At 55.0% G+C, this 23997-nt stretch overlaps 1 protein-coding gene across 1 annotated transcript in view; it reads right to left on the bottom strand.

Moving 5' to 3' along the window:
* DRC11L (dynein regulatory complex subunit 11 like) overlaps positions 1–23135 on the bottom strand; it is a 34399-nt gene extending 11264 nt beyond the window's left edge. Inside the window, exons 1-16 of the mRNA XM_088147690.1 lie at positions 23036–23135; positions 22522–22919; positions 14933–15052; positions 14588–14776; positions 11787–11986; positions 11144–11538; positions 10453–10882; positions 10045–10129; positions 9813–9947; positions 9610–9685; positions 9061–9167; positions 8884–8982; positions 8725–8771; positions 3247–3329; positions 1566–1673; positions 1260–1459 (exon numbers count right to left, since the gene is read on the bottom strand). Of these exons, the coding sequence (XP_088003816.1) occupies positions 1260–1459; positions 1566–1673; positions 3247–3329; positions 8725–8771; positions 8884–8982; positions 9061–9167; positions 9610–9685; positions 9813–9947; positions 10045–10129; positions 10453–10882; positions 11144–11538; positions 11787–11986; positions 14588–14776; positions 14933–15052; positions 22522–22919; positions 23036–23135 (2772 nt within the window). The remainder of the gene's footprint in view (positions 1–1259; positions 1460–1565; positions 1674–3246; positions 3330–8724; positions 8772–8883; positions 8983–9060; positions 9168–9609; positions 9686–9812; positions 9948–10044; positions 10130–10452; positions 10883–11143; positions 11539–11786; positions 11987–14587; positions 14777–14932; positions 15053–22521; positions 22920–23035) is intronic.
* Positions 23136–23997: the final 862 nt, after the last annotated feature.

The following is a 23997-nucleotide window of genomic DNA, read 5'->3' as shown; positions in this document are numbered from 1 at the left end:
GCCTTGGGGGTGGGGGGTGGGCTGTTTCCACAAACCGCAGAGGCGGCCTTTGGCTACTGTCCCAGGGAAATCAAGCAAAGCTCGTCGACTGAGACTCCTCTGGGGGGCAGCCCAGATGCCCCCCAGGCCTCCCTAGCCAGCTCTGGGGAGGGGCTGGCCCCTTTGTGGCCATCCGGCCTTTTGTAGGTCACTTGGAATGACAGGTCCCCAAGGGATAAAAGCGCTTAAGGGAGGAGGTCAAGGGGCAGAATACCTGGATTCTTTGCTTACGCGTTTCTTAAAATGATTCGCTCTGCGTGGGCAAGTAGCTTTCCTAACACAGCTGCCCTTGCCTCACCTTTCTGCCCATTGCTGTGAAAGCTGAGCACTAAAGAAACGACGTCTGCCTTATTCTCAGAACCAAATTACACACCTCTCCTTTCCTTTCTCAGGAAAGTCACTCTGTTTTCATGTCTGACATTCTGCACGACCTAGAAGTTCCCGGTGGCATCGTAAAGCACTGCAGGGCTTCGTGCCACTGAGTGGGCCACAGGCGAGGCTTTGGATAGCGTCAGGGCACCCGGCTGGAGGGAGCCCCCCAGATATTGCTCTCCTACCTCTAGAAGAGGCTCTGGTGCTGGGAAGGGTGGAAGGGAAGGGGAGAAGGGGGCAGCCAGGAGAAGGTGGAGGGACTCAGTCACAGGGACTGTGGGTGCACCGTTGGGAGACCTGAAGGACCCACCTGCAGAAAATCTGTGTGGTTGCCAAGAGGCGATGATGGCACCCCATCCATCCATCCATTCATCATCCATCCACCCACCCACCCACCCCTCCCTCCCTGGATTTTAAGCAAAAGTGAACATAAGCTTAAAACCCACTGAGAACCCCTCTCCGGGGTTTACCATCAAGATGGGAGAGGGAGCTCTGCCTAGTTGTGGACCTGGGCTCTGCCTCTGACCATTTGTTCCTCCTTCCAGGGTGCTCCCTGTCCAAGAATTTGGGGCGTTTGGGCAACGGGGTGGAAAAGAGCCAAGGGCCAAAGGACTGTGGTGAGGCCGCTGGGCCCGCCAAGGATTCGGACAATGCCCGCTGCTCTTCCTTAGCCAGCACCTCAAGCACTCGCCAGGAGAGAAAAGGAGGGGAGCACCACCCCTTCGGCTTGGTGAGGGGCAGATAGGGCATCCCTGGTGCCACTCTCTGGCCACTCACCAGGTGCCCTGATTTCTCCCAGCAAGCGGCCCGGAACTCCCCTCCCGCCACTCTGACTGCCATGGCCATACCTTGAATACCACGTGGATCAGCATCTGGAGGCCACTCTTACCAGGGTACTTGCCAGCCACGTTGTCTGGCGAAAGATCAAAAAGGTTGGCACCTGCCTCAGTGCAAACTGCATGGACCAGCATCTTCTTCCCGGTGCCTGCAGGGCCAGCCAGGAGGACCGACTTCACCTGAGGGGCCCTTTCATGCACTGTCTGAGAACCTGGTGGGGCAGGAGCGGGGAGAGAGAGAGGTCGGGGGGGCAGAGCCAAGGCTGCCCAGATCGCCACGAGGCAGCCGTCCCAAGCCCCGCGAGGCCGCCGGCTTACCAAGAGGCAGGATAGCATACAGGGCAATGTTCTGCCGGACGTCCAGCATAGAGGGAGCGGGCTCGATTTCCTGCTGGCGCAAGATGGTTCCCAGGTAGCAGAAGTCCCCTGATAGGAAAGGAGATGCTGAAGGGCCACCTGGACGCCACCTGCCAGGCCCTCCCAAACGGTCCGACTGCACGGCCCCGACCGCTGGCTGGGAACCCAACCTGAGGAGGACGGGGCAAGCTCCCGGTCACCAGCAGTCCTCAGGAACTGTGACAGGCCGAGTCTAAATGGGGGGGGGGGCTGATGGAGAGGAGCCTGGGCAGCCCACAGGCCCCCCCAGTACCCTGACTTTATGGCCACCTTTGCAGGGACTGTTAGACTGGCTTCAAATGGGGCTGGGCGCTTTAGGGTTCACACATGGTGGGGATCCAACCCATGGACTGGTATAACCGAATTACTGACTTCTGTGCCACCGAGTCCAGAGTCATGGTGCTTTACAGAATAATGACTAAAATATCCAGAGAGCAGCAAAGGACAGAAACATTCATGTACAGTGTGTTATAAGACCATACCACGGGCACGCTAAGCACGCTAACAATTCACTAACACTGTTAAGCGCTCTGTAGGGGATCCTTTGGAGTAGCAAGCCAGCTCTTCGCTCGGAGAAGCCCTCCAGAAAAAGGGCCTATCTCTACCGCTTTCAGGAGGTTACTGGGTGGGGCCTCCGATGCCCAAGGAGAGGCTGTGCTAACTGGTACTTCGAGGAAACGCAGGGCCCTCAAGAACCTTCTGGCGGCTGAGGTGGGCCTGCCTCAGGGCAGCGGCGCTGTGCTCCCTACCGAGCCTCCGCCCTTTGCACCAGGGGCTCTCCGAAGGCCAACAGCCCATTCAGAGCGCACTGCAGCAGTCTAAGCTGCAGGATGCTGGGTAAGCCACGGTATAGGCAAGCCGCAACTTGGATTGTTCAGCAGAGTAGATTACGTGCAGCCCAGGAGGAGAGGGTTGCATGAACCCAGCTGGCCAAAGCCCTCCATATGTGCTTTAAGATGCACGTGCAGGGCTCAGGCTGGGCACCCGAAGCTAAACCCAGGGGAGACCCTGGCTCCAAATAGGGCAGAGAGGGCCTAAGGGGGCCATGGCCCAGGAAACCGGATGAAGCCTGCTTGACCTCCTGAGCACACGTTCCACGAACGAAGCAACCCTGTAGCACTCCGGTCGCCGCGTTGCAAGGCAAGGTGGAAGTTCGGGGAGCTTACAACTCAGAGAGACATCTAAAGCAAAGGCACCCTTAAATGCCAGAACTAAGCCTCTGAAGGATCCCAACAGGCAGAGATCCAGGACAGGCAACAGGACGCGCATCTTCAGGCAGTTGCGCAACTTTCTGCCAAGATGGCACTCCAGTCCTCAAGCACTGGAGGGAGCGACAGCTGTGAAAGCCCCGATGGGACCTCAAACGCATGTGCTAAGCCATGCAGGACCCCCCACACACCAAGGGGGAGAAGCGGGGGGACGCAGCCAGCACTTCCCACGTTCCACAGCCTCTGCCCTGTGAGCGCCTCCAAACGCTCGTCAGGAAGCGCACGCTCCTCAGCTGCAGAGCGAGCCGTTTATGGGCTGCACGTGTTCTGCAAAGGTCGCAGAGGCTCACAACAGAACGTGGAGGGGACGTTCAGGGAGGGGGATGGCCACTGACCTGAGTATTCAGCCAGCTGCACCTTCTGGGGCTTCTTAATTATGCCCTGGAGCACCAGTTCTTCATAGAGAGAATCAATGGTTCTGAAGGGGAAGCAGGAGACCCACATCAGGGCAGCTGCAGCCTCCAAGCCCAGAAGCATCCCGCGGAGACCTACCACCTCACCCCTCCAGCAGCTGGCTGGGCAAGGAGGACGGGAAGGCCCATAGGGTGGAGAGAGCCTAAGCAACGGGAAGGGTGTTCCCACACTCAGCCCTGCAAATACCCCTGGCGCAGCCAGAAAGAAATTGGGGGAGGGGGCAGCTCCAGGCGAGTAGAGGCTCTGGCGGGCTGCTGTTGCTACTGTGAAGTCCGAATCCTGCGGAGGAGTCTCCATGGAGGGGAGCCCCGGAGTGCCTTAGCAGGCCGCTGGCCTTGCTGGAGCAGGCCCTTAAGCCTTCCGCCACCTGAGGCCTCTGCGAAAAGACTGAACCCGCAGGGGCCTCCCGCTGAGCCCCCCCCCACGTTCCATTCTGAAGAGCAAGGAGTTCACGCTTTGGGGAATAACAATTCTCTCGGCATTCAGATATGCTGTCTTACGCCTCCAATTTTCACAGAGCTTTTTAAAAGAAACGCCGTACTAACATTTTAAATCCAAAATGGAACATGCACCTGCTACCTGAATTAACTTAAATATTCCGTACCATAATAACAATAATCCTTAACGCAAAATTGCTGTCAAGAATGTTCTTCAGGAGAAATTTCTGGGCCTAGGAGCAAGAACACCTCCAGCCCAACGGACTACCATTTCAAGAAAGTCTTTGCCGTATTTCCCACTCAGTTTTCTTTCTGGGGTGCTTGTGTGAGATGGGACTCAAAGCTGGCAGCTGTGTCCGAGGCCCTGTCCCGGTCCTCCTGCAGCTCTTCCTGGCATCGCTCGGGATCCGTCCCCCGTCCAGGACGCGCCTCACGAGCCGCCCCAGCCCCAGCCCCAGCCCCAGCCCCAGCCCCAGCCCCAGCCCCTGCCCGCTTCGGGAATCCGCCGGGTGTCCCTGGCAGACGGGCACCCAGCCCAGCTTGCAGCCGGGAGAGGAAGCCTGTTTCACGAGCAACCGGCTCATCCTCGGGCACGTCGTCCGGCATCAGGCCCGAATCCGCCTCCTCGCAGCCGAAACGCGCTGCTCCTGGCTCGCCTGTGGAGCAGCCCCGAGAACTCGGCCTGCGCTTCTGCAGCCCGGCCTTCCGCAGGCGAAGAGAACGTTGCCTCTCCCGCGGCCCTCTTCTCCAGGCTGGATGTCCCCAGCGCTTCCGACCGCCCTTCCCAGCCTCCTCCTGCCAGGCCTCGCAGCGCTCCCTCGCAGCGCGGGGCCCGGCAGCGCCTTGCCCGGTTCCCTCCAGCTTGAGACGGAGCCCTGGATGTACGCGCCTCGGGCCCAGTTGTTCAGCCGGCTTTATCTTCCCCTAAGACAAGCCCAGTCCGGGCCACGTTGTGTCCCCTCCTCTAACCGGGATGCAAGGGAGCCTTTGCCCGATGAGAAGCGAAGGTATCCGGTGCCCATCGCGTGCCCCTGGAAAGCTAGTCCGGTCACTCTGCGATGCCCGTGCAGGCTCCTCCGAAGCGACCCATTCCTTGCTCCAGGTTCACTTGCCAGTTGCTCCCTGATCGTCTCTCCTTCGAAAGGCCAGAGCGAGACTCGCCTTCTCCAGGCCTCTGTGCCACACCCGTCCTCCGCGGTGTCTCCAGGATCCCCGGAAGGGGCTCCAAGGCAGCCCCAGGAAGCTCGTTCGGGACTCTCGGGTGGGAGCCAGGGGCCCCCTGGCCGTCCCTCCTTCGCCTGGGTTGCCACTTAGGCCCCTTCGGACCCAGCTCCTCTTTGGGGAAGAGGCCAGGCAAAGGAGGGGCGGAGGAGCTCTGCCCTCTCCCCAACACCGCTTACTGTCCCGTAATCCTTTCCTAGAACCCGGCTCACTCCTTCCTTTTTCTCCTGACATAGATGTAAAAATGCTTGCTTGCTCTGAGCTTCCCTTGGAGGCCTAAGTTCCTGTTGCGCTTCGTCATTTTCTGTTGGCAGACATTGACTACTTGCTGGTAAACCTTACCGTTGATTTCCATTTTCTATCCGTGTCCCTTTTAGCTCGTGGCTCCCTTTGTATCCGTGGCTCCCTTTGTATCCGCAGTAGGCTCTTCAGCTGCCCCTCCCCCTTTTCTATTCACCCTGGAATAGGGTGCAGTTGGACTTATGTTTGAGACGTTCCCAAATCTCCTGTGCTACTTAGACCTGAATCTCTCTGATTGTGGGATCCCATCAAGTACTTCTCTAAAGCTGTTGCAATTGGTTTTAAATTTAGCACGCGTGGACAACTGCATTCTCATTTCTCTTCTGTAGCATCTTGAAGCCCAAGACGGCCATGTCCTCCCAAAGTTCCCACCGCTGCTTTGACTTCTTCCCTATTGGTTAGGATCAGCACTAGGAGAGCCAGTTCTCTTGCCTCTTGTTCAGCCTTCTGGAAAATGGAACAGTCAGCAAGGCCAGCGAGAAATGTCGGGAACCTCGCAGTCGTTGCTGAGTTGGTGTTATAACCGTGGTCTCCAATGTTTACCTCTTCTTTCCTCCCCGAGGGGAGGTCTGTAATCTGGTCCAGGAGGGCTTTCTCGTGATCTTCTGCCTGGCTTGTTAGTCTGTAGAGCACCCTCATATTAATAGCTCGGTTGTTTCCCCTTCGTTGTATCGAGGAGGCTAAATTTCCTCAGATTCTTTAACTGTTCCTCATAGCCTTTGGTTTCCACGCTACTATCTTGGTAGCCTTCTTTGAACTTGCTTTGTTCCCGTCCTTAGCATGCAGAAGTGACCACGGTTCTCCCAATGGGGTCTGACCAAGGCCGAGTAGAGTGGAACGTATACTTCCCACGACGGGGACTCCGTGCTCCTGTTCATGCACCCCAGTGTAACTTTGGCCTTTTCCCCTCAGCAGCTGCTCTGCGCTTCTATTCAGCTTGTGGTCAACGGTGACACCCAGATCCTTTCACACGCGCTACTGCCAAGCCAGGTCCTGATCAATGACAAATACAGTGTTTCATATAGTTATAACTATAATATAGTTTCATTTTTCCTACACAGAAGCAGAACTTGACATTTGTCCCTGTTAAATTCCATCTTGTTTGCAGCAAAGCTGTGTTGGACCTCGTTAATCATTGTGTGACCATCCAATGCTCATAAACATGCTCCTTGTTTACGAGCATGATCTGTTCAAGGAGTTCGCCCAGCATAAATGTCAAACACATAGTCTGTGGTCTCCCAGGTCTTCCTCCCCCCTCCCCATTTGAAGATGGGGATACTTACTCTTTTCTTGCTCCCCCTCCCCACAGGATTAATTTAAAGCCCTCCAGCTGGGAAGAACTGGTTTGCCATGATTCCTTCCTTTTGGAAATGTGGCCCGTTACCAAAGAAAACAAACTTTTCCCATTGGCACCATCTGGGTAGCCCACTGTTCCCTTCCAGGATTTATCTCGCTCTTCCTGGGCTACGTCTTTCAATGTTTTAATGCTTTAACCATATGGAGTTGGGAGAGGGGGCTAAGGTGGTACCCTTCTGGTACCCTTCTGGTACTTGTATTGATACCTAAATGCTCTCAACTGGATCTTCATGCTCAAATGCCTAGATGTATACGTGTACACATGTATATGTCCTTCACACGTAGAATCACAGAATTAGAAGGTATGTCAGAGGTCATTTGGCCTAACTCCCTGCCCAGTGCAGGTTTTGTCAAAGCCTTTCAGTCAGATGGGTCTCCGTTTGAAGATCTCTGGGGAAAGGAAACGTAGCATTTCAGAAGGCCACCTATCTCACTAGTTCACAGCTCTTACTGTCAGGTACTTCCTTCTAATATCTAATCTGAAGTTGTTTCACCCCGCTGGATTAGATATCAGTGTCAAGCTGACAGTCAGCAGTTTCCCAGCTCTTCTCCCCCCTCTTTTTTTAAAGGCCAGAGCAAATTTTGCCCTTCTCCAGGCACTAGGCTGTCCTCCCTGGTGTCGCCAAGACCGCCGAAGGGGGCTGCAGGCTGTCAGAGGTGGGAGAATGGGGGGCTGTTCCAGACCAGCTGGTGTGAGACTAGGCTGAAGCTGCCATAACCTAAAGATGAAGCAGAGAGGACAAAAGCCAGGAACCTTGTCTATGAGATCCCTTGATGAGGGAGGTAGATAAGAAGGAAGCAAATCGTTAAGGAAAAAACAAAGGACCTGAACCAGAAAGAGGAAGTTGGGCCTGAGCACATGGAAGCCCTCACCCCAATCCCATCAACTTGTAAATCAACCCAGCAAGGACTTTTGGGGATAAAAAGGGGTCCCAAAGCCCGCCCACTCTGAGTAGTCTGAGCCCACTCTGAGTAGTCTGAGCCCACTCTGAGTAGTCTGAGTCGACTGAGCTGAGTCATGAGTCACCTTTGGATCCAGACTTGGGGCCCATGAGGGTAAGTGTGGATGAGTGTGTGTGTGTGTGTGTGTGTGTGCGCGCGTGTGTGTGTGTAGGAGAAAGAGCAAATGTACCTTGCAACCAGTAAAGTTTTGCTGTTACTTTAAATTCACTGGGTCTCCAAATTCACTGGGTCTCCGTGTATTACAAAGAACCTCTTGTGCCTCAGTGTTCGGTTGGAAGTGATTTGTGTGTATCCCTAATTATTTCCCGGCTGTTGACCAGGGCTGTGTGTGTGTCTGCTCCAGCCGCACCTCTCTGGAAAACCCAGGTAGAAAGCAAGGGGGGCTGGCAAGATCCCCGCGTGCCTCAACAGGCTGTGAGTGTGTGAGTGAGTGGCCATAAGCCGAACCTGGGAGCAGCGTGTGTAACACTGGTGATCCACAGAGGACACTTTGACAATCGCTGGGATGGTGGCTAGGAATGTTGCAAGGTTCTTCAGCAGACCCACGGAAGAAAGTATAGAAACGAACAGAGTTCATAATGCAGAAGGATGCAAACCACAAGGTCTCACCATGACCTGTACTGAGTGCAGCATTTTTGAACTTATTTGTAAATGATCTGAAATTAAAAAATGTTGCAGGATTCAGGACAAAGCAAAGCAAGGCGGTGCCAGAATTTCCAGAGGGCCTGCCCTATTAGTCTTTTGTAGCAAAAGCATAAAGAAATCATTTTCTAAGAAACATATTACGCCCCGTGGGCTTGCAGATGACACGGCGCTTCATCAGATGCACAGAACATTATCTGGTGAGATGACAACCAGAATCGTTAATGTTCTTTACACGACGCACACCAGCCTGAATCCTAATCTACAGCGCTGTGACCACGTTCTTGGGTGGTCCCTGGGTGGGGAAAACTGCAGGTTGGACGGCTTTAAAAGACAGACAAGATGCCACAGGCAGAGGCGTCATTAGCTGCCAGGGGATCACTGCAGCAAAGAGGCTGCGGGATGGGGGGTGGGGGGAACTGCCCCCACCCTGTGGTTCCAAGTCCCTCAGAATGCCAGCGAGGCAGGAGGGGGGAGTACCTCTCTGGCGTCAGGTCCTTCTCTTTTTTTCCTTTCTTTCCTCTCTTCTGCTTCAACAAAGAGAACGTTTTCTATCAAACTAAGGGGGCGGGCAAGGACTTCAGTGCCCTTTGTAGCCCCCCTCGACGCTCAGGGGAAAGGAACCCGGGTCCTCCTGACCTTGGCACTCTTCTTGGCCTTGGTCTTCAGAGCTTTCGTCTCCTCCTGGTCGATGGCCAGCCGCAAGTGCCGAAGCTCCTCGCGCATCAGTTCGTCCACCTGGGAGAGAAAGGCATTCCCGTTGCCTCTCCAGATGCTGCCTGAACCTGGCCTCCTCGCCATCCAGGTGGCACCCACCTGCAGCCGGATCTCCGTCTCCACCTCTCTCCTCTTCTCAGCCTTAATCAGATTAGGCTGGTAACGCTGCTCAAAATTGATGGCCTCATCTTCTTCACTCCAGCAGCCTTAGGGAAGGGGCAAGGCACGTGCGTTCCTACAACCCGTGAGCCCACCCCCAGGGAGCCTTCCTAGGATCCCAATCCAGCTTGGCCGGCCTGCCCTTGGTGGGCACTGGACCCCGCATGCCAGCAGTCCGGCAGCCCTACCCACCGCCAATAGGCTTCCCTGGAGCAATCTGGCAGCCCGAGAAGAGCCAACCCCAGAAAGAGGGCGAGGGCCCAAGTCCTCCAAAGAGAGAAGGGCCTTGGTGGCTGCCCCCTTCTCTGGGCTAGGACTCAGTCCATGCCACACACAGAGCTGTGAAGCAGGGCACTTCCAGAGATGCCCACCTACTACCTCCACCTCCACCTCCTGGCCTTTTCAGACCAAGCGCCCCGAGAAGCCTACCGCCCCTGCCCCGATGCCCTCCTCACCCGTGTACGATGCCCTCCTCACCCGTGTACTCACCCGTGTACCGCAGGAATCCCTGGTTGATGGTGGCCAGGAACTTCGAGGGAGCCAGCTTCAGCCCTTCGTCTTCCTCCTAGGGAGAACTGCAAGCCCCTTAATTCTCCCCATTCAAGCTGCAGCCTCTCCAAAGGCCAGTCCTGCCAGGCCTGTCCCGGCCGGCAATCTCACAGGGGAGAAGCCCGGCCGAGGACATCGCTCACCGATTTCTTGTCCTTCCCCTTCCTGTCTTCCTCCTCCTCCTTCTTCACCTCCTCCTTCTTTTCTTTCCCCTTCTTCTCCTTCTCCTTCTTCTTCGTGTCGGCCTTGGTCTCGGCCAGATCCAGCTCGGCCCTCACCTGAACAGACAGGAGTTCTCAGCTGGGCAAAGAGGAGGGATGACAGTCCTGGGGAGGCCATCCCCAGGGCAAGGCCCACCACCCCTGTCCCCCATACCTCTTCTGGGGTCTTCTGAGCAAAAAGGACCTCACAGCCCCCGATTTCCTCCTCGGGGTAGTCGGGGAAGCGGCCGATCAGGTCACTGCGGGAAGCGGGAAAGGCCGAGCCTCGGGTCAGAGGGCAGGGCAGGGCAGGGCAGGGCACCTTTCTGCCCTTTCTGGCGGTCGCGGGCCAGCACCGCGCCCGAGCCCGAGCCCGCCGGTGGTGGACGGAGCACCCCCGCGACCGGCGCAGCAGCGCGCAACCCGTTCCCCGGAGGCGCCCGGCTGCAAAGGGTCGGGGGCGGCCCCGCCGAGCCCCTGCCCCGCCCCGCCCGCCCGCCCGCCAAGCAGCCCGGCCAGCAGCAGGCTCGGGCCAGGCGCTCGACCAGAGGGGACGGCCCGGCGCCCGCCCGCGCGCGCTCACTGGCACTCGATGAACCACTGGCGCAGCTCCTCGCGCAGCTGCTCGCGCAGGTTCGGCCCCTCCAGCTCGAAGAGGGCGTCGCGGATGTGGTCCAGCGCCTCCCGGTACTCGGCCTCGTAGTCCGCCTGGCGCATGCGCCGGAGCTCTTCGCCCAGCTGGGCCCGGATCATGGCCGGGGAGGGGCTCAGCAGCTGCGGCTCCAGTTCCTGCGGCCGGCGGTCGGTGCCCGGGTCAGCCGCCGCCCGCCGCCGCCGCCGCCGCCGCCTCTCCCCGCGCGGCGGGGCCATTAGGCGGAATGCCGTCGGGGGCCGAGCGCGGAGGCGTAAATTACCCGGTAATGAGTTTGTAATATGCCCGCGCGGCGCTTCCCTGCCCGGCGGCGGCCGCGGCGCGCAGGCACTTTCCCGCCTCATTGCCCCCCAAATGGATTCTAAATATCATTCCGAGGACACAATTATTTAAAACGCTGAACTAAACACTCGCTAATGGGGGGGCGGCGGCGGCGGCGGCGGCTGCGGCGGCGGGCCGGGGGGGGGCGCTCCTTCCGCGGCTGGGGGCGCGGTCGCGACCTCCGCTCGGTTTCCAGCCTGCCGGCGCGAGGGGCGCGCGCACGGCCCCGGCCCGTTCCGGGCGACCGGCAGGGCAGCCCCGGCGGCCCGCCTTGTCGAGGGTCGTCGCCCCGGCTCGTTACCGCCCCGCGGCTCCGACCAGCCGCACCCCTGCGCCCCACCGGCGGCGCGGGGCGGCGGGGCGGGACCGCTTACCATGCCGATGAAGTTCATCTCGGTCTGGCGCGCTTGCCTGGTGAGCCTTCGCTGCCGGTGGCCCTTCCAGATCTGCGGGGAGGAGCGCAGCGAAGCGAGGGTTCTTCGGGGGCTGCGGCTGCAGGAGCCGCTGCGGCCCCCGGACCTTCCCCGGACCCTGCAGTGACCCTGGCAGCTGGAACTGCGGCCAAGCGCGGAGCCCAGAGAACGAGTCCTGGACTCGTGGGCGCCGCGGAGATCCCGAGTCTCAGAAGGCTTGGCACCCCGACGGAAACGGGCGGGTCGTGAAAAGCAGTGACTTAGAGCGTCGGGCCTGCCGGTTCTGTCAGGTGCCCGGGAATTTTCATGGAGTCTCAGTGAAGGGTTTGAAAGTGGATGGCAAAGACTGTCCGTTTAATCACAAATGGCGCCCTAGGCCATGCCCCCCTTCTGTTCAGGTGCCTGGGGCTCAGGGCCAAACCTGACCCAGCTCTCGGCCTTTTCGCACCACGGACTTCCCACCGGGGCCGACGTGCCTCGCAGCAACTGTCCTGTCCAAAGACTGGACTAAGGAGTGCTTGGCTAAAGCACCTAGAACCCCGCCCCTTCACCGGCTGCCGTGGCCGCTTTGGAGGCACAAGGATGCTCGTCTGATCCACCAGTAGGCCAGCCAAACTCCCATGGGCTGGCTTGGCAACGGGAAGCCTTTGGCAGCTGAGGAGGGTCAAAAGTTTCAGCCCAGTTATACCATCCTCGCAGTTCTTCCTCTGCTGCTGCTCTGAAGCACTGCTCTAAAAGGACGCACGGACAGGTGAAGTGTCAACTTTACTTGGAACGGCATTTTGTTCAGCCTCTAGGAAGACATTCCCTCCCAGAGGCTGACTTGGCTGTCTATCTCAGCAAAGCTTTGGCACGCACAGCACTCATCTGCTTGGCACTTACGTAGGGTCAGTGACATGCTGGATTCTCACTAGGTGGGAGTATGTAACCTATTACCCTTGGGCAAAAAACATTGGGTGCTGTGTTCAGAGCCCTGCAAAACTGTCCCCAAATTGTACTTTTCATGTGACTGAGAGGAAAAGTATTAAAAGATGGGGAATAATTCTTCTTATATACTGGAATTTGATTTTAATTATATTTAAATGTAGATAAAATCAGACTTAGTTTTTGTTGTGGCTGCAGTTTTGTTTTTGCACACCCATCATTATATGTCTAGTTTGCATAGCTCTAAATCCAGTTGTGTGTGAAGCAACACCAGGGAGTCAAGAATAGCTACATATGAAGAGGAAGACAGACAACTTCTGCATGAAGGAGGAGACTCTGAAGGAGGGACTAGACTCTTCTGAAGGAGAACCAGGAGCAGTTAAATCCAGTAGCCAATTTTGCACAGGAGCCGGTCCAGGCCTCTCCCTGCTTCTTGCCAGTTTCTGCCCTGTCCCCCCTTTGAGGACACCGGTGATTGGTTCGTTGTTCCTTATTTCACTTCGGGCTGGGAACCCCCCCTTCTTTTAAGCTAGAAATCAATTTGAGAAAGTTGCTGTGCAACCCACGAGCTGGCAGAAAGGATAAGGCAGAGGCTTCCTCAAAGCCCTTCACCCACGAGAACTCGAGTGGGGGGCTCTTGGAGGAAGGCAGAGGAAGCTTCCTGTCCTAACCAGCAAGCCAACAACAAGTCACAGGCTATAAATGCAGTAATAACAATCTGACTAACCAGGGCTTGGAAACCAGTAGGGCACAGCAGGCTCTTTATGGCTCGGGGAGATGTGCCAGCCTAGTCACCTCCTGCAGAGGTTGCCCCCCCATCCCATTTCAAGGTTTTCAGAGAGAGAACCATGGCCTCTTCAACATCTAGGTGGAAAAAGTAACAGCTGTCAAGTGACCACAAGGCGTTTCTGCCTAGAATATGCACGGAAAGAAGTGACTCGGTTGCTCCAGCCTACCATTGCTTGATCCCCAAAGATTGTGTCCACTGAAGAAGCCTACACTTTCCCTGATGTGTGCAGTATTTGGCATCATATCTAGGCAGGACTGTCCCTTCTCAGCAATCCAAGCCGCCTCTATACAGACAATAAATCTAATCTCCAGAAAGTTCCCTCCTCGCCCCATTATTATATTTCCTATCTGTAAAGCTCCAGAGTAGAATTGCAGATCAACCTGCTTTGTACAGAAGGAATTGCCTCCATCATTTAACATCGGTGCCTCCTTAGGAGGGAAACTGGGCAAATCCCCTCAAGGCTTTTGTCGTTGAGAAGGGGCGTCCCAGAAGCAGGGCCAGGAGACTGATGGGAACGGGGGCGGGGGGGGGGTTCACTTGTGCCAAGCCCTAAAACGGGATGATTTGTTTTGGCATTAGCATTTCACGTGCAAACCCAGAGATTCTGGACTGGAAACAGTCTGCTTAGAATAACCTACTGTAGGAATAGGCCGTGCGCACAGCTGTCAGTAATGAAACATAAAAGGAAACGAGTGGATATTGGAGCAAAGCTTTTCACTTGAAAAATGCTGTGGAATGTACCACTGTTTTGGGGCAAAGGACTCCATTCAATTTAAGGTGCTGGTTATCGCCTTTAAGCCCTGCATGGCACAGGACCAGGTTATTTGTGGAAATGTCTCTCCCTGAGAGTATCTGCCTGCCCCACTCGATCAGAGAGGGTGGACACGCTCCAGGTCCCTTCCCTGAAGCCTTGCCATCTACTGGGACCCCCTCCCTAGCGACCCAGCAGGCCCCACCCTCGTATTCTTCCAGAAGGCCGTCAGGGCCTGGCTCTCCACCTAGGCCTGGGGTAGAGCAATGGGCGCCCGTGGACGGCTGTGGAGGCCACCTCGTGCCGGGCTTCCAGTCTGCGTGTAATGGCTGTGCAGTCTTGTGAGCCGCCCTGAGTGTGCTCAAAGACGGGTAGCCACGCGCATCGTTTCGAATGCACACATGCGCACTCTGTGGGCAGAATATTCCACTAGACTTGCAGAAGGTGTTTCATCCTCTTACCGTTGGCATTGGAACAAGAGATATTTTTAAAGGGGAAAAGTTCTAATGAGGGATCCGAAGGCGGGCTGGCTCCCAGCGATGTGGCAGCACCGAAGGGAACGGATGAAGCTACACGAATCCCAGGTATGCAAGTGTGGATGAAGAAGTGGGGGGAGGCCCTGAGGGTGAGGGGTGGGGGTGTGCAGAAGCAGGGAAAGAAAAGGGCTGGGCTGGGATTAGGGCTAGGAAGGGATTGTGTTCCTGGGGATGTTTTCTGCGTCTCGCTAGGATGGTCAGCTGGTTCTATGTAGGAATGTGCCAAGCACATTCCCTGCCCCAGGTAGCCTGTGGCAAAGCATGAGGCTTTGCCCGGCCCCGCTTCCCACGGAGGATCCACCCGGAGCAGCAAGAGACGACCGCCCCTTACCTTCTGGATGCAGGTGGCAGCCAGGTCCCGGTTGGGCTCAGCCGGGCCGCCCTCCCGCACTTTCCGCTCGCGCTCCTCATCCCTCCGGATCTCCCCCATGAAGTGAGCCCGAAGGCGGCCTTGGCGCATCCTCTCCGCCATCTGGATGAGCCTGACTGCCTCATCCCGCAGCATCAGGGGATGGGGGGGCTAGGAAAAGAGGGTCTAGTCAGGGGAGGGGCAGATGGTGGGTCAAGACACCAAACTGGGAAGGCCTCCACAGGTAGAGGTTGCAAGTGACAACTTGGTCCGTGGTGACCGGTCCTCTCCTGCCCCCTTCCCAGGGAGGGGGGCCCAGACACTCACAGTGATGGCCTTGCCGGGCCCCATGCGGGCCAGGAGTCCTGCCAGCACTTCCTGCCGCTCCTGCAGGACCTTGGCCCGTTCGCTCAGGAAGTACTTGGGGATCGGTACCTCTATCTCGGCCTGGGAAGATGAAGGAACCGGTGGAGGTGACCCTTCCCTCGAGCTGAAGCTCTGAATCCAGCACCAGCACCAGTTCGCTCTGGCCACGTGCTCCAACAAGGAAGGCGGTCGTGCCATGGGGGGTGGGGAGATGGGGAGCCCGTAACTCTGCCGCCGCCAAGCCGAGAATCCCGTGGCATTGTAAGCGTTCCCGGGAGCCCCTTTGGCCCGAGTTTTTCCTTTCCTCCCTGTCTTGTCTGATGAAGGGGCTTTTGGAATTCAAAGCTTCCACGTGACATTCTGGTACTGAGTTGGACTAAGGGACAGCGCAGCTTGATTTGGTGACCGACACAGCTGCTGTTGTCTTTTGTATCATTTATATGATCTGTATCCTATCCTTCAATACGTTCCTAAGTTAAAATGGCAAAGTAGCGCTTTTAAAATGTAACATCACAAGACCACAGTCTAGTGCAATCATTAGCCTGCAGACTCCAGATTCGCAGAGGGACCAGGATCCAGGACCCAATGGTAGTCAAGCCAAAGCCCACACTTGCTCGGATGCCAATCTGAGTCCATAGCAAATTGGATTAAATTAGCAGGTCCAGGCCATGAATCGCTGAAGCGAGGCTCTCCTTGTCCATGAAGGACTCCAGCAGCATCTCTTGATTGCAAACCTTTATCTTTGGGGGAACTCAGTTGACCCTGACCAATGAACACCAACTGAGGTGGGTACCGCTCTGCTGACCGGCCTTGAGATCTTTTCTGCGGAGGGAAGCTGCTTCCATTTCAGCTTGGAGGGGATTACTGAGTGCAGTCCTCAGGGCTCTGTCCTGGGCCCTCTGCTGTATTAACATTTTTGTTAAAAGCCTGGTTGTTCTCCAAAGCCTTGGGGTTGGGTGGTGGTGGGGGAGGCATTCATTACATTTGTTATGTCTGTCGAATGGCCTGGTGTGTTGTTTTTCCGTTTGGCCAGGGTTCTTTTTACTTGTTTCTACCTATGTTATTTTTCTTTTTATTTGTAAGCTGTTAAGGAGTCAGGCGGCCTCTACATTTGGATGGATGGATGGATGGATGGATGGATGGATGGATGGATGGATAGATAGATAGATAGATAGATAGATAGATAGATAGATAGATAGATAGATAGATAGATAGATAATTTTTATTTCCTCAAGGATTTGGATGAGAGAGTTGAGGGATGGCTAATAGTTTAGAGGAAGAAGAGAAGATTCTGAAAGGTTTAGACAGGCCTGAGAATGGATTGAAATGAATGGGAAGGAACTGATGGGGAGAAATGTCAGTTCTGCATCTGAGTAGGCGAAATCTAATGAGGGCAACATGGTTTGGCAGCACTCCATGTGAAAGGGATCTGGGTGTCCTTGTTGACGACAAGTTTAACATGAGCCAGTGTGCTGCAGCTACTGAAAAGGCCAATGCCAACTTGAGATGCCTTAACAGGAGCACAAGATCCCGCTGATGGGAAGCACCGTTTGACTCTCCTCTGCCCTGATCTGAAGGCTTCTGTTTCTAGTCCTGGACACTGCGTTTCAAAAGGCAGTAGCAAATTGGCGCCAGTTCAGAGGAAAGCTACCACAGTAGTGAAAGACATGAAACCCAGCCCTCTGAGGACTGCTTAAAGGATCTGGGGACGCTGAGCTTGCAGAAGTGACCGAGGAGAGAGGAGGTAGCATCTGAAGGGCTGTCACGCAGGAAAGGGTTGCATTTGACCAGAGCCAGAGGGAAGCGAGGCTGGATGGCAGGAGGACCTTTCAGGCGGTACGAGCCGCCAGCCGTAGAACGGGCTGCTGCACAAAGTGGTGCGTTTTCCACTGGAGATCTTCAGACAGGTTGGATGGTGATTGGTCTGAGGTGCCCCAGTCAATCCTGCACCGAGCTGGGAGTTGGACTGAGTGACCTCTGTGGTCCCTTCCAACTCTCTATGATTTAACCCAGGCAGCCTAGCTGGAAGGACATCCTAGCTGAGAGACGCTGCTAGGAGACCAAACAAGAATACTGTGCTGCTTAGTGCTGCTAGATTGAAGAGATAAATAAATTTAATCCAGAGGGCTGTGATGTTTTCCCAAGGAAGGAAATGTTAAATTCTGAGTCTGAGATAGGTTTCTGGATGAATGGTTGGACCTTTGCCTCTTTAAAGTTAGCTGAACTGTTAATTCCACCAAGAGGGATATGGTGCCCACCCTCTGGAACCTCAGCCCTCCAGAGATCAGATTGGCTCCAACCCCACTGGCCTTTCATAGGGCCTTGAAGACCAGGTTCTGTGCCTAAGGCTGGGGCCCTGGGTGTGCAACAAAGCCTGTCTCCTGGTTGTGTTAATGGCTGTCTATGATTTTCCCGGCTGCTGTGTGTTTTTATTTTGTATATGTGGTTAGGATTTGAGGGTTGGTGGGGGGTCTTCAGGGCCTCTTCTAGCTCTCAGATTCTATCATTCTGTGATTCTATGCCTGTCTCCCTGTGGTCAGAATATCAATCCAGAAAGTGTGCTCATTTTCAGTGATTGTGGGTGCACCATTGGAAGACCTGAAGGACCAGGCTGGGGGCAGATTATCATGGAGAAAATCTATGTGGTCACTAAGAGTCGACACTGACTTGATGGCACATAATCAATCAATCTGATTACTTGGAATGACTCTGCTTCTTTTACTAGGAGTCTCACAGAGAGCAGACCTGATCTTTCTTGGCAATAAAAACAGCCAGCTAAAGTTGTACTATGCCTCCGTGGGGGCATGACAAAGGCAAGAACGCTGTGTGTCTGTCCAAACACTTTCCATATCTGACTCAACAGCTGGAACTGATCCACCAGGACTGGATGTCCTGGGCCAGGGTGATCAACCTCGCCTTCAGCTTGTTGTAGATCGGCTGCAGCAACCTTGAGGGAGATACTGAACAGGGAGAAAGCAACTGCTTCTGCATGGTTATCTTGCATGGCTGATGTTCAATCAAGCTCTGAGAGACCTTTCCAGCCCTCCTGGTTCTCCCGCTAGCATCCAAACCCCCAGCTCTCTGGCACTGGAAGAACCTGACTCTGCTGTGCACAGCGGGATGAGACAGAAGAAAGGAAAGAACCCCTGCCTGAGCCATCTCAGTGTGCCCCAAGACTGATGGGAACTCCAGCCCCGCTAGCCAGAATGCCCAGCACCCTGAATTAATCCGTCTTCCTCTTCCCTGGAGAGGAAAAGAGATCAGGATGAAAGCTCCCTCATCTCCTAGAAGGTGAAGGCTGGAAAGGATCTCCTCATGCAGGAATTCACCACCACTGCCTCCCCGAGAGGTGGCCCTTCAGCCTCTGTTTCAGCATTGCCAGCCATTGGCTTCTGCAGAGGCACAATGCTGTGACATCGCTCTTGTCCCACCAAGACCCTGCAGATCCACTGCCTTCAGCCATGGAGAGTCTACCACCTCCTGATGCAGCCCCTTCTGTCACTGAAGACTTCTTAGCATTAGGACATTCTTCCTGACCTCCAGCCCAAGTTTCCCTCCTTCCCCGTAAACCTATTGTTTCTTGTCTTACCCTGTGAAAAAGCTCTGAAGAATTCTGCCCACATCTTCTATGTGATTGCCCATCAGAGACTTGAAGACGGTGGTCACGTCTCCCCGCTGTCTTTCCTTCTCCAGGCTAAACCTACCCAGTCCCCCCAACCAACCTTCCTTTTTCCTTCCAGGCCCTGCGTCATCTTGGCTGCTTTCCTCCGGACACCCCTGTTTGTCAACGTCCTCCCTAAAACTCAGTGCCAGAACTGGATGCCACCAAGGAGAACAGCCCCCACCAGGTTTAACCCAGAGGCCCCTTTCAGACACCTGGGCAGTGAGGCTTTTAAGGAGAAGCGTGCGCAGCTGCCCAAACTGCGAAAAGGAAAACTGTTTGGAACCGGAACCAATGAGCGTGGCAATTTTCTTTTGCCCTGCCCCCCCACCCCCATGGCTCAAAGGTCGGCTGTTCCAGAGATCCTATTCGGAAGTGACCATCAGCGAGAGATCCCAAGGCAACTGGGCCACAGGAGGTTGTCCTTCCTTTCTCTTTATCTGGTCCAGCCAACAGCCCACCCTGCAAAGATCAACTGGTATAGATCTAATGAAGTCATATTTTTCTTGACTTTCTTCAACTATGCAGTGGTACTTGCCCGCCACACTGCTCCAAGGCTTTCTTCTCTAGCAAACCCATAATGACCCCTTAGTGACAGAGCCCACCCGGTCTCATATCCTAGCAACCTAGCATTTTTAGGTTTTGATTTATTTAGTCAGCAAACCTTGAGTAACAGGCAGGGGTCAACTTCCTCTTCTCTGGCACATAGGCCCTGAATTTGCAGTTTCAGCCCCTTAGTAAGCTATTTGTATTTTATATTCTCAAGCATTAGGCTAAGCTTTGAAGCCTCTCTGAACCCAAACTGTTTTATTAGTTACTTTTCTCCTTCATCCTCTTTCGAAGAGGCCTGTCCTCAGTAGCACAATTAAACCCTGATCACATCCATCTTCCCAGCCCATAGTGAAACAGCCTTAAGTCACCGTTAGGTGTGCCAGCGTAAGTGTAGTCTTTCCCCCTTATTCTGACACTGCCCAACAATAGCTTCAGGGTGTGTAAAAGCTGTAACACCTTGTCTCCCATTACCTTGGATGTGAGTGTGAACAGCCCCTTCCCTCTAGTCACTAGCCAGTCTCCCCTCCATCAGGCCTTGTTTCCCTGCCTGTCTCCCTTGCCCCACCTCAGGCGCTGCTTCCAACCAGGTGGAGAATAGAAGAGCAGGGCCCCACTGCTTTGTGGAGTGTGTGTGTATTCCCTACTTACAAGAACCTCCAGTACTACAAGATGAAGTTAGATCAGCACTCCAGTGGTTACCAAGTCGGAAGGCTACAGGAACTGATGGAAGACCCACTGAAATATGGAAAGCAACAGAAGAAGAGTCAGGCAAGGTTCTAAATCCAAAATCATTCTTATTTTGGTAGCAAAATAAGTTTAGGATCATCCAATGCAGATTAGAGCCCTAAATGCAAAAAGAGATGCTAGATGTTCAAGCTGGCTTTAGAAAAGGCCGAGGAACACGGGACGTTATTGCCGATGCACGCTGGATAACTGAGAAGGCCAAAGAATACCAAAAAGTAGTCAGGATGCGGTTCATCGATTATAGAAAGGCCTTCGACCGTGTTGATCACATCAGGCTGTGGAATGTGCTCAGAATAAAGGGAATCCCAGATGATCTCCTTGTCCTCATAAGAAACAGGTCAGGAAGCCGCAGTTCGGACAGAACACGGCAAAACAGTCTGGCTCCAGGTTGCAAAGGAGCGCAATGAGGCCGTATACTCTCCCCTTATTTATGCAACCGATATACAGAATATATATTAAGGGAAGCTGGATTGGAAGAAGATGAGCGTGGTTTTAAAACTGGAGGAAGAAGCATGAATAACCTGCGCTATGCTGATGACATTACCCTGATAGCCGAAAATGCAAAGGATCTGCAAGCCCTAGTACTAAAAGTCAAGGAGCACAGTGAAAAAATGGGACTAAAATTAAATATAAAGACCACCAAATTAATGGCAACAGGTAGAACCACCAGCCTTAGACCTGGCAGTGAAGACAGCAAAGTGGTGGAGAGCTTCTGCCTTTTAGGATCAACCATCAACATTAAAGGAACAAGCAGTCAAGAAATACACCGTGAACTAGCACTTGGTAAAGCAGCCATGAAGACCTTGGAAAACATGGTCAAATGCCATGATGGGTCTATACCTAAAATATCAGAACTGTGCAAGCCGTGGTATTCCTTGTGACCCTCTATGGAACTGAAAGTTTGATTATGAAGAAGCAAGATAGAAAGAGTATTGACACCTCTGAACTTTGGCGTTGGAGAAGACTCCTGAGAAGACCGTGGACAGCCAAGAAAACAAACCAAGGGATCATTGAACAAATCAAACTAGAGTTCTCCCTTGAGGCACAAATTACCAGGCTCAAATTATCCTACTTTGGACACATTATACGAAGACCCAGCTCTCTGGAGAAGGCTCTGATGCTGGGAAAGGTGGAAGGAAAGAGAAGAAGAGGATGACCAGCAGCAAGGGGGATGGACTCGGTTAGAGTGACTGTGGGTGCACCCTTGAAAGCCCTGAAGGACCAGGTTGGGGACAGATAGTCCTGGATAAAATCTATCTTTGTGGTCGCTAAGTGTGATTAACAACTTGATGATACACACACACACACACACACACACATACATTCATATTATTTTAAACTGGGGGAGGCCCAAATGAGTGGAAGAGGCAGACGGCCCAGCCTAGAGAACCCTGGCCCCTCACCCCTGCTGCAGGGACCCACTGCCTACTGAAGGTCAGTCACAAAGCCAGAGGGGAGACCCAATCCCCCTTGCCTACTCCAGTGGCACCCTCACCCATCAGGACAACTCCATGTGGCAGAGACTTAGAACAAGGGGCAGCAGAGGCTGGACTGGCAACATGGCTGGATTATCTGCTGCTCTTGCTTGATGCCAATTCAAGGGCAAACAAGTGGCAACGTGTGAACTCCAAACCTTTCCCCACCTCCCAGCATACTCTGGCAACCTCTTTTTTCTACCTGCTCCTCAGGTGTTGCCTTCACCTAATCCCCCAGAGCATACCTGAGACAGTTTTTCTCCTTATCCCAATAATGTACAGGTTTTGCTGGTGTGTGTCATCAGTCATTCTGTGGTGGGTGCAGTCAGGTGCCCCGAGGGGGTGGGGTCAGCCCAAGACCACTCTAAGCTGACATGAGTGTATCTCTCCCCTCTGGTGCCCGACACTGTCTTTCAGGCCAGTGCACTGGGCAGCAGGAGAGGCGGCTGCTGCTGCTAGGTCTCCTAGAGGCCTGGATCAGCCCAAAAACCAGCTAATCACCAAGGGTGGCAGGGGAGGTGTGACCCAGGGTGACTCTCCCCATGCCTGTCAGCTGATCTTCGGGGTGCTTTGGAGCAGGGCTAAACCTATATCCCAAAGGAGCCCAATATCAGAAAATAGTTGGGCTCCTGTGGCAAAACCTGCCCTCTCTCAAAACTTACTTCCTCTCCAGCTCTAGCCCCACCTCCCTATAATAAAGGCAATGAGTGATTGGTGGACATCTTCTTTCTGGGGGGTGGTCTTTGGAAGGAGGGGAGGGCACCAAGCTGGAGGGCATGTGGTGGGAGAAATCCTCCAATCCTCGTCCTGTTCATGGCCTCCACACTGAGAATAAGGACAGCCCCATTAGCGTTGGCAAGCATCATGTGGGTGGCAGGATGACTGAGGCGAGGGCAGGGCAGCCAGCACATTACATGCTTGCTGGTGTTGTTTTGGGTTGGCTCAAGGACTGGTGGAGAGCAGGGAAGTCTGTTGCAAGGGAAAGCCCAGCAGGGCAGCATCAAGGCGCAGCGGGGTGGCAGCTGGGAGCAGAGCCTGGGGGGGGGGCTGCTACGGCGAGAGTGAAGCCTCCCCAGGCCTTTCCAGCAAGGGCCAGCCCCACCCAGCCTTCCACTGACCGGCGTCAGCTTGAGTTCCTCCAGCACGTGGTCCATGTAGTGATACTCGGAAAGGTCCAGCTCCACCAGTTCCTGCTTCAGCTCCAGGATGCGGCCCAGCACGCTGTCCAGCAGCGGACGGAGCACCAGGCGCTTCTGCGGATGCACCACCTGGTCATAGCAGGCCTCCAGGCGCCGTGCCACCTGCATGTAACGCAGGAAGAGGGTGGCCACCCGGTGGGAGAAGATGGCTCGGCTCCTCTCGGGCTTCGTCGGCTCGGCGGACAACTCCTGTTCCAAGAGCTCCTTCAGGGTCCTCCGCGACTCCCGCCACAGTTTCCCGTAGGTGCTGCCGACGGCCGAGAGACAGACAGCTGAGCGGCGGGCGCGGGGGAAGCAAGCAGGGGGCGGCCTCCGCGCTGGGGGTGTTCAAGTCACTTGCGAAGGAGAGAGGGGTCCCCCTCTCCGGGGCTGCTGAGGGCGCCAGCCCCCTCCCCCTCCCCCTCCCTGAAGTCCAGAGGCTGCGCTTTCTCACCAACCTGCTGGCCATGATCCTCTCTGGATCCGGCCCCGAGCCCGGCGCTTCGGAAGTGGGAGCCTAAGCCCCACCCACCACCATTGTCCCCCGTTCCCATAGAGACGAGAGAACTCGGAGGGGCGAAAAACCTGGCCCACCTTGCAGGGCAGCAAGCGCGCGTATCTTCAGGGGCCCCAGCTACTGGAGACGCCCGACGCCCGTGGGCGCGGTACCCAGCACGCGCGTCCTCCCCTTTCGCGCTGCCCTGCACGGGAGTCGCTCGGGGCAGGGAGTGGGGTGCAGACTCAGCAAGGCTGGTTTCAAACGCCCGGAGTGCTTTCTCCAGCTCGCCAGAGTGCTGAGGAGAGAGGAGGAGGGCGGGTAGGAGGCCCCGGGACAGGAAGGCGATGTATTCCTGTTCCAAGTGGGTAGCGGAGCTGAGCTAAAGCAAGGATGCCATGTTGGGACCAGTACTGGGGGGGGGGGGGGGGGGCAAGGGGAGCGATGCCCTCTTTTTGTTTGGTTAGATTTCTATCTGACGTTCCCTCCAGTGCTCCCTCCCGACACAACCTACTGGGGGTAGGTTGAACTGAGAGCTGCTGCTAACCTCCCCCTCCCCCTCCCCCCCCTCTGGTTTTATAGATTCACCTGTTCCTGTGAGCCCATATTCCTGTGATGATGGTTTGTTGTACCGACCCCAGCTGGGCTCACACAGAGCCTACGCCTCCAGGCATGGGGAAAAAAGCCAGCTTTGGGGACCTGCCAAGGCAAGCACTCTGCTCTGGCTCTGTTTAGGCCACCTTTCCCTGCCTGATCCCACAAGTCGTGGCTGATGATATGAGATTTGCACAAAATTGAGATGTCTGGCCAACTCTCAGGATTACAGACTGAGATTCTAATCCTATCTGGACAGATTAGAAGTCTAGACAAAATGTTCTACATCTCATTCTGTAATTCTGGATCCCCTTATCCAGATAATG

This window comes from Python bivittatus, unplaced genomic scaffold (genome assembly GCF_059951505.1).
Source record: "Python bivittatus isolate LINGU-HERP-01145 unplaced genomic scaffold, Pbiv_v1 ctg000600_np1212, whole genome shotgun sequence".
NCBI classification, from domain to species: domain Eukaryota; kingdom Metazoa; phylum Chordata; class Lepidosauria; order Squamata; family Pythonidae; genus Python; species Python bivittatus.
Note: the sequence above shows the minus strand (reverse complement) of the source record. Positions and strands in the feature narration are given on the sequence as shown.